Source organism: Scophthalmus maximus, chromosome 11 (assembly GCF_022379125.1).
Source record: "Scophthalmus maximus strain ysfricsl-2021 chromosome 11, ASM2237912v1, whole genome shotgun sequence".
Lineage (NCBI taxonomy): Eukaryota > Metazoa > Chordata > Actinopteri > Pleuronectiformes > Scophthalmidae > Scophthalmus > Scophthalmus maximus.
In genome coordinates, this window is record NC_061525.1 from 10,086,247 (window position 1) to 10,095,689 (window position 9,443).

At 46.0% G+C, this 9,443-nt stretch overlaps 1 protein-coding gene across 3 annotated transcripts in view; it reads left to right on the forward strand.

The window, feature by feature from the left end:
* nbeab (neurobeachin b) overlaps nucleotides 1–9,443 on the forward strand; it is a 167,459-nt gene that overhangs the window by 157,180 nt on the left and 836 nt on the right. For 2 of the 3 annotated variants that reach the window (XM_035622279.2, XM_035622280.2), the window contains 8 exons: nucleotides 1,353–1,442; nucleotides 2,526–2,703; nucleotides 3,463–3,534; nucleotides 3,684–3,839; nucleotides 4,413–4,583; nucleotides 7,207–7,308; nucleotides 7,452–7,648; nucleotides 7,918–8,069. In XM_035622279.2, coding sequence (XP_035478172.2) covers nucleotides 1,353–1,442; nucleotides 2,526–2,703; nucleotides 3,463–3,534; nucleotides 3,684–3,839; nucleotides 4,413–4,583; nucleotides 7,207–7,308; nucleotides 7,452–7,648; nucleotides 7,918–8,069 — 1,118 coding nt within the window. Of the gene's footprint in view, nucleotides 1–1,352; nucleotides 1,443–2,510; nucleotides 2,704–3,462; nucleotides 3,535–3,683; nucleotides 3,840–4,412; nucleotides 4,584–7,206; nucleotides 7,309–7,451; nucleotides 7,649–7,917; nucleotides 8,070–9,443 lie in introns of all 3 variants that reach the window. The other variant, XM_035622278.2, reaches the window with a different exon arrangement.

A 9,443-nucleotide genomic window follows, 5' to 3' on the forward strand; every position in this document is an offset into this window, starting at 1 on the left:
TGACGGACTGTGTAGTAAAGAAATACTGACTAACACTTAATGGTTGCCAAATGTGCTCGGCAACTCGCTCACAAACTTTCACTGCTGCACGACAGCGCTCAGCTGTGGCGACAGCGCCTTTTTTGGTGCTGCGGAAGATCGGAAGTGACCAGGGGGTATCGGGGGCAACTGTTTGTCTCGCAGGTGGCCTGTCCTAATTCAGCATCACCTCCAAACTTCCCGTGCCACATCTCTCACTGTGGCATGTGCTACCCAATGGGTCCTTTTGATAGTGAGTGGTGTGTACAGGCGGAGGAAAATGAGGGCTAGTCACCCAGGCAGTCAGAAGGGCTGGGCGAAAGGCTGAGCGATGTATGTTCCATTGTGCACAGTGGCATTGACGGACGTCTACAAGCTCCCCTCTGATGGTGGAAGTGGCTCCAGTCACATCAATCACTCCCACCGTGGAATGCCCCACTTTCAGTCAAGCTCAGCCGCTCGTACTACTTGTTTTTGTTTTTTTTCCTCTCTATATCTCTCTCTGAAAGAAAAGGAAACCTTTTGTCTATTTAGGTGGAAGTATATATTCTAATACTAGCAAATGCATTATTCTGCTTTTATTGTGTTGTGTTGTTCCCCTCTTCTCAGGGTGAGATTTATGCCGTTTCTTTTTTTTTCCCAGTTACAATCATCCAGTCTCATAGTTTATAACCCGTAAATCACCCTCCATCAAGGTACCCTTACCCTAGTAACCCTAGTCTGCATGTGTTTTTGTGTACCTGTTTCATACTGTGTGTGTGTGTGTGTGTGTGTGTGTGTGTGTGTGTGTGTGTGTGTGTGTGTGTGTGTGTGTGTGTGTGTGTGTGTGTGTGTGTGTGTGTGTGTGTGTGTGTGTGTGTGTGTGTGTGTGTGTGTGTGCGTGTGTGTGTGCGTGCGTGTGTGCGTGCGTGTATGTGTGCGTGCGTGCGTGTGTGCGCATACACACATGCTATTTGCCTTTGTTTCAAGCACAATAACATCTAAAAGCTAGCCGGCCTGCTGCAGTCCTAGCTGGATGTCACTCCAGGTTAACGTTTGTGCAGTGGGGGCCCCTGCGCCTGGAAATGGGAATGGTTAACTGAAGCATGTTAATAGGAAAAGGCTTGTCTCTTCCATACTAACACTTGGATGACTCTGCAGGCTGAGGGGGGAGGGGGGAGAACCAAGGCGGATTTGGAGTGCACCCTTTTCCCTTTGCCCCCCCCCCCCCCCCCAGTGGCACGGCTGAGTTAGGATTTGCTTGCATTGTCAAGTAACGCATTGACCCATCACTTTGATGCATATTGATTGTGACAGCCGCTCTCTCTCTCTCTCTCTCTCTCTCTCTCCCGCAGGCCACAGAGGCACAGATCCAGAGCTTTGGACAGACGCCATCTCAGTTGCTTATTGAGCCACATCCTCCACGCAGCTCCGCCATTCACCTGGTGAGAGCATTGAGCATACTGGGAAAATTCCATGCACCTCTGGTAGCGGTGTGTGTGTGTGTGTGTGTGTGTGTGTGTGTGTGTGTGAGAAGCGGGATGTGTGGACCTATGTAAGCCTGGATGTATTGTCAGTGGGACTGTGTTTGTAGCACAGACACAAGGTCGTGACGATGTCCTTAATTTCTCACATCTATTTCTTTCAAATCCACTCTCTTATGACTAAAGACAAATATTTCATGAGTCCTACCTCATGTAGGTCAGACCCGCAATATAACAACAACATTTCTGAGCCATTTGTCTGCACTGCTTAATAGCTGCTACTGCCTACTAGCAGTGCGGTGTAAAGGGAAGAGTGCTCCCTACTGGCCTAGCAGCTCCCTCTCTCTGCTCTAAGCTGCTCTTCTCTGTCTAATCCATGTAAGAGGCAGCCCAGCCCTCATTATCCCCTTCATCTCTCTCTCTCTGTTTCTCTATCTCTGCAAGAAAGTTTGTAAGGCGCATTCCCTCTGGGACCTCATAGTCCAATTTTCGACTTTTGCAACAGATGTGAATGTTTTCATCCACGTCTGTCAAAAGGCTTCACTATTAAGGATGAGAGTTGAAACTAGTTCAGATCTCCTCCGCTGCTTTGACACCCGCTACGGGTGTAGTTTAGGCTTGAGTTTAAAATCACATAGGGGAATGAGCAAAACATTGTTAACGCTTCATTGTGAACAAACTGAATCTTTCTGATACATGTGTATGATGTATGCACCATTTCATATGAACAACCTATTCCATTCCAGTCTTCATGTCTTACCTCTGTCTGATCAATCCCTTGTTTGACTGCACTGTCCGGAGGGTACAGTGCCTGAAGCCCTCCTCTGTGTCTGATCCTCGTTTTTCCTCCAACCTCCACACTAATTGCCTCTTTCCATTCTTTTTCTCCCATCTTCTCATACCTTTTCTTTTCATCCTCTCCATCCCCATGCCCTCCTGCTCCCACCATCGCACCCCTGCATCTTCCTCCACCCCCCCCCCCCCCCCCCCCCCCCCCCCCTTCCCCCCCGCCTCTCTTCTACTCAATAGTGTTTCCTTCCACAGAGTCCTCTCATGTTCAAGGACCAGATGCAGCAGGATGTCATCATGGTGCTGAAGTTTCCATCCAATTCGCCGGTAACCCATGTGGCCGCCAACACCCTGCCCCATCTCATCATACCTGCTGTGGTCACCGTCACCTGCAGCCGCCTTTTTGCTGTCAACCGATGGCACAACACAGTTGGTGAGTGGAGCTCAATGGGACAAGTGATATGTTCAAACAAACACATATCCCATGGTAACAAAAGTGTTTCCACATTACATATGATACCACAGCAGTGGCCAAACGCACAAACCTGCTCACTGCTCCTAAAAGAGCTGCAGCCAGCCAGCTTTGTGAGAGTCTAGCACCTCCCAGGTAAGCGGACCACGAGTGTTTCCACATGTTCCTTTTCAGACATGTGTGAACAACATAGCCCACAGAGCCCCTCCCCGAGAATCAGCCTCACCTCTGGGTCACGGGGCCAAAGCAATGGTTACTTGGAAATTAGGCCGCAACTGCACCACATTCTCCTCACACGTCTCCATCTGTCACTATAGAAACACACTGAGCTCAGGACCAAAGAGTCCGCAGTGTGTGGCTGCTCTGGCTGCTCCCGCACTAATGAACACAGCTGCAGAACCATCGCCATCCTGTCGGAGAGGAGGGAAATGTGGTTTTGGCTTTTCACAATAATGAAGATAATAAGGCCTCCATATTTTCAGACATGTTGCTCTTTCGAAACTGGCTCCAGACGCATGAATAAATGCCTCCATTCAGTTTGACACTCAAAAAAAAGGCTTGTAAGACAGATGGAAATTCTTCTGATGGACCTCCAAGACTTCCATCTCCTGGAAGAGATTATGAATGAACTTGGCTCTGAAAAAGGGAACAGGTGTGTGCGAACATGCTCATGTGATCGCCTCAATGATTCATTTCCATACATATCTCTGTCTGAATCAGGTCTCCGAGGAGCACCAGGCTATTCTCTGGAGCAGGCCCATCACTTACCCATAGAGATGGATTCTCTGGTTGGTGAGTAAGCTTCATCCCTCACAAACTAACAAACAAAAACATACACCACTGATTTTTCTGCCGTAGCTGGAAGGATCTTAATGAATTAAAAACGTTCAAATTGCTCAGGTATTGAGACGTATTCAGTTTCCACCTGTTTTTTTCCGCAGCCAACAATACTGGAAGCAACAAGCGTCAGATCACAGACCTAGTGGACCAGAGCATCCAAATCACCACACACTGTTTTGTGGTGACAGCTGACAACCGCTACATCCTGGTGTGTGGCTTCTGGGACAAGAGCTTTCGTGTGTACTCCTCCGAGACAGGTAGGTTACAGTGTAAACTCTATTTTCTAATAGAGGTACGCACTGATGTGTGGAGGACTGAGGGCTATGGTGGGAATAATACAGTATTGTCACTGCTGACAAGCCTCGGAAAAAAAGGATGACTATACTATCGTACAGTTGAACTTACTTGGGCTCGAGGATTGTCACAGAGGGCACCCGAGAGAATCTGAGGGGTCACAAGGATGAGAAAAAAAGGTGGGCTTTTTTTTATTTCCTTCAGTCTTTGATTTTTCTCTTGTCGATCATTTGACCCCTTCCAGGCCTTTTTAAAATAATTCAAATTAAACAAATTGAGAGAGAAAAATCTCACTCTAAACTAAGACCTTAATCTTTGATGAGGGGTCACGTGGACAGAGTTAGGGTTAGAACAAATTCAACTTTTCAGTTTAACTTGAAAATATGTATTCACCAAATGATATAACAATTCCTTTACTACAGTCAGTTTTGAAAACATTACCTGCAGTTGTTTGTTTGTTTGTTTTTGCACTACATCTTATTACCAGCATTTTTTAGCAACACTGAAACGTGTATGTACTTTGATGTCCTCTTTAGGCAAACTGACCCAGATAGTTTTCGGCCACTGGGATGTTGTGACATGTCTGGCCAGGTCAGAGTCTTACATCGGAGGAGACTGCTACATCGTGTCCGGGTCCAGGGATGCGACCCTGCTCCTGTGGTACTGGAGTGGGCGGCACCATATTATAGGTGACAACCCCAATAGCAGTAAGTAAGCACACACACACACACACACACACATATATACAGCAGCACCTGAGGTACTACCCTCTACCAAGTTACAGGAATTTTAATACACTTTTTGGGAAATATTCCCTTTTGTTTGTGAAGTAAACCCCTATATAAGTGCATTAGTCTATTGTTAGTCAGGTTATACAATACTAGAATAAAGACATTCTACCATAAAGATCAAATAATGAGGAGAAAAGGGAAAAGATAGTCCATCTGCACTTTGGCTGTGATATATTACTATGATGTTTAATTCATTGCATTGAGCTGTGCTGCTTTCAAATCTAGGACTCGGGGCGTCTCGGCGTTCAAAATTTTTGACCCCAGTGTGTGATTTCTGCTGCTTTGTTCATTTAGTCGCTCATTCTCGCTGATTGTCTGTGCTCAAAACAATCCATCAGGGTCAGGGAGGCAGACGTTGCAGCGCTGCACAAGCGAGGAGCGCCATATATGGTGTGAAACGGAAAATCTGAAGATGAGGGAGAGAGTGTGTTTTTAATTTATTTCTGGAAGATGAGAGAATGTCAGTGTGTGCGAGAGAGATCTTGTGTTTCCAATAGTCACAGATTTTAGGAGCTGCTGATTAGTTGCGAGTGTTCTCTAATTAACTTCACTGAGGCTCTGACAGTTAATTAAGAATTTCGGCTTGGTTGCCTCCAATTAGCAAGGGGCAATAGCACTTGTGTTACTGCAGCAGAAAAACAGTATTCCCCTGATATTCACGCTGCTCAGTCTTACAGTGCATCTTCAATGGACAAAAGGGAAGGAGCACACCTCATCTCTGGGAACAAAAGACAGGACGTGTCTGCACTCGAATAATTTCCAATTTCTTATCAATATCTCATCACTGTGTCATGATGATCATGATTAGTTAAAGTCTGCCCGGCACCAGGTGTGTGGGAGTTTGTGAAGGAGCAGGAGCAGGGCAGGGGAGAATGACACACTGTACGCTTAACACGGCTTTATTCAAATCTCTGCAGGCAGCCAATATTAGTCATGTTCAAATATAGATGGCAGGTATTTGCAAGGACCCTCAGGGATAAACTACTCCCTCCATTTTCTATCTCCACACTTCTCACATTAATGTCACAAAGAATGCAGAGCACCAGAGTCCTCTTTACCCTTGTACTTACTGGCTTATTAATTGAACAATCTTTTCCACGAGTCTCATTCTGGCGATTTCGTGCCTATTATATTTTCTATCACGCTGTTTGAAGGTAGTGTGAATAGGTAGCAGCAGCAGCCTGCTGGATCACCGCTCCCTCTTCCTGCAGACGTATTGTGGCCAAGAAATTGATTTCACCCATGCCCCATGAGGCTGGAATGTTTTTTAAATGTATAATAATTAAAATAACTTCCAGCCCAATCATGGGCCTGCCTCTCAGCCTCAGCCCATCACAGTGGTGCAAGGGATATTTGCAGCAGGTAATTGTGGTGGCTGAATCCTGCTCGTCCCAAGGGCTCAGAGAAGGTTGGGGGGTGTAACAGGGTGATTGAATCTTTTGTCGGGTAGGTGAGCTGCACTAGGTCCCTTTTTCTCCCAGGAGGCTTTTTCTGACACTTGTCCTATTCAGCCCGCCTCAACAGCGGGTGCCGGGACTGACAGCACTGCTCAGGTCCTGGTCTCTGAGGGACCCACGCTGCATCGATCACAGTCCGGCTCACTGACTGGACCGCTGCAGCTGCTGAGGCGATGTGCCGGGCTGGAGGAGGAGATGATGGGAGCGAGGGGAGAGGAAACAAGTCGGACACATGGTCACATCATATATTACGACATTACAGTCATCTAGGTGGACGGAGAAACTCTCACTAATTTGGAACGAACTTTGAGTCGCTTGTGGACGCCAACAGCCACATAATGTCTATCCAGTTCTTCAGATTCCATTCAGTTTGACTTGAGTTTTCCATGACTTTCGGGTGGGAAGGTGACCATTATGCTAACGATCCCAGTAGAATTGTTTTATAATGCATGTAAAATAAGAATTGTGAACCCTAAAGCATTATTTTTCAGTTGAGCCAGAATTTCAGCATTTAAGTTTGTGGTCAAATTCAATTAACTGGTTAAAATTCAGAAACTCTCTTCTGTCAAAATGATTGATTGAGTAATGAGAAGGGAAATAACATTCCCCCCCAGCAGTGTTTAGGAAGAAGGTTTACTTGTGGTGACCAGAGCACCAGCAGCATTTCAGAAAGCCTGCTGCTTTCATACTCGAGGCACCCACTCTGGCAGCACTGGAGGTCGGCTCCAGGTGCCGTGAAACTCCCCTCACTAACCTCTACCCAAGCCATCATCAATCATGTGACACGCGGGACGAAATCAAATGGCTCGGCTGCCATGACAGGGCATCCCCGCATTTACATGACAATTCAAAGGGACCTCCCTACCAGCAGATGTGTGACACAGTCACTGTGCTTGTGTTCATATGGTTTTATTGCCTAATGAAGGTTCGGTGGTTGACAATTGCGCTGAAATCCCCATTCAGAAACGCAGCATACGGACTGTTAGGTTTGTTACTCAGATTGTTTAGTTTAGGAGATGTTACATGTAATCACTTAAACCAAGTCATGTGTTTAAGGTTATTTTGCATCTGTCATCTCTCAGGTGACTACCCGGCCCCACGAGCAGTGCTGACGGGTCATGACCAAGAAGTTGTGTGTGTGTCAGTCTGTGCAGAGCTGGGCCTGGTCATCAGCGGAGCCAAAGGTCAGTGAACGTCTGTGTTTGATAACAGCAACGTGGAGGGCAAAGAGACACTCAGTCTAGTTATACGTGGCCAGCTAAACAACAGAAACAAACAGAAAATGGTTGGGACATGTCTTCAAGTAAGTCCCGTGTGTGTTTGGCAGAGGGTCCGTGTCTGGTCCACACCATCACAGGGGACCTGTTGCGAGCTCTGGAGGGGCCGAATCACTACCAGTGCCCGCGGCTCATCTCAGTGTCCAGCGAGGGCCACTGCATCATCTACTACGAGAGGGGTCGCTTTTGCAACTTCAGCATTAATGGAAAACTGCTGGCACAGATGGAGGTCAATGATTCCACCAGGGTGAGCTGACGTCTTGACATCATTGTGCGAGATGTGGATATATCTTTGTTCGTCGGGGTCTGAAATAGGTCAGAGATTGAAATTGTCAGCAGTGTTGATTGATTCCGATACTGACACATTTTACTAAAACTCTGTATACATAGTGATTTGTTGGGGTTTAGAATGAGAAGTAAAAAATAAATAAAAATAAAGCTTATTGTCAAAAAGTTATTATACACGCCGCAACAAGGCAGTCAACAAAAGTTAATTTGAATGTGTCCCTCCCACAGGCTATTCTCCTGAGCAGCGATGGCCACAACCTGGTGACGGGCGGGGACAACGGTGTGGTGGAGGTGTGGCAGGCCTGTGACTTCAAAAAGCTCTACATGTACCCAGGCTGCGATGCCGGCGTCCGAGCCATGGATCTATCACATGATCAAAGGTCAGAGCTGGCAGGTGTATGGTAGTAATGGTGTGTGTGGCCACAAAAAGTGAGAGAGCGTTCATATCCCCCATCTTATACTGTTACATTTACTGTTTTAATAAGGTCACTACTGTAAATTAGGTCAATTCAGGTGTTTGACCTCTTTGGACACAAAGGTTAAGATGAAGAAAAGCAAACAAAGATTTAAGAAATTAATTGTGTTATATCTAAATGGTTTGTACATTTCAGTCTATGGTAAGAACAAACAGTGCATGAGGTTGTGCTCTACAGAATATCCTCGTATTTACAAACTAGTATTGACTGCGTACTTGCATATGTGAATCCGTGTGCAGGCACATGTCTTAGTATTGCTGTGTGTGAGTGGAAAAAAAAAGCCCAGTGGTTGTCAGTGTGCATTTTAGTAAGTGGAATATCCAGAATCCCTTTTCTTTCAGTAAAGACTACGGTTGCCATAGAGACCAATGATTTCAGGGGGCATCTTCTGAGAATGCACTCATATCGATAAATAGACAACAGCGAGCACACATGCATATACGCGAGCCTGTCGGCAGGTCAGCAGCAGTTCTTTTACCCTCAGTTTTTTTGCTATCTGAAAGACACGTCGGTGGTCATAGTGGGTGTCTGGGCGGCAGTGCAGAGGGAGCAGTGTTCGCTCTGGGGCTATAAGCCTGATGTCATCATGTGACCCTGGCAGCCGAGAGAGGTTAGAAAGTCTGAACATTCAGGATCCGCATTGTTCTTTAATAGATAAACTAAACTAGACTCTGCAGCGTGATTAACGGCACAACCTGCTCAGGTTAGCAGAGGGCGGTCGGACTTCCATTTAGTTTTAGTGTAAACTGAGCGTCAGACTGAAATATAAAATCAAGTTGTACAGGCAATTTTTTTTTTAAACATTTCTTCCTAAGTTGCTTAACAAATCACTTAAGTGGAATATTTTAAGAAAACCCTTGATTCAGTTATAGACTCTTTTCCTCAATAGGTTGACATCTGTAACACCATTTACAGAGGGGCACTCTGCTGCGGCTCTGTTCATTGTGCTTTGCACATTTAAGCCCTCGGGGTGTAGCAGTATACGACGACCCTGTGAAATCAGCTGCTTTTCCTACATACCAGTCATGGACACAAGGGCAGAGGGGTTGCAGAGAAATCACCGGGGCTCAATGGTCCACTTCCGTTTGTCACAGAAACCTGGTAATTTACTGCCACAGGCCCAACTCTGCTTGTTTCATTCCCCCACAGTGGACATTTCAACATGATGTTCACTTGCATGAGAATAATCTCACTTCTATGTTTCACAAAGTTTATAATATGTTTCCTGACACTGACATTTCATGTCACTTTTTTTATGTTTTTTTTGTTGCTCTTCAG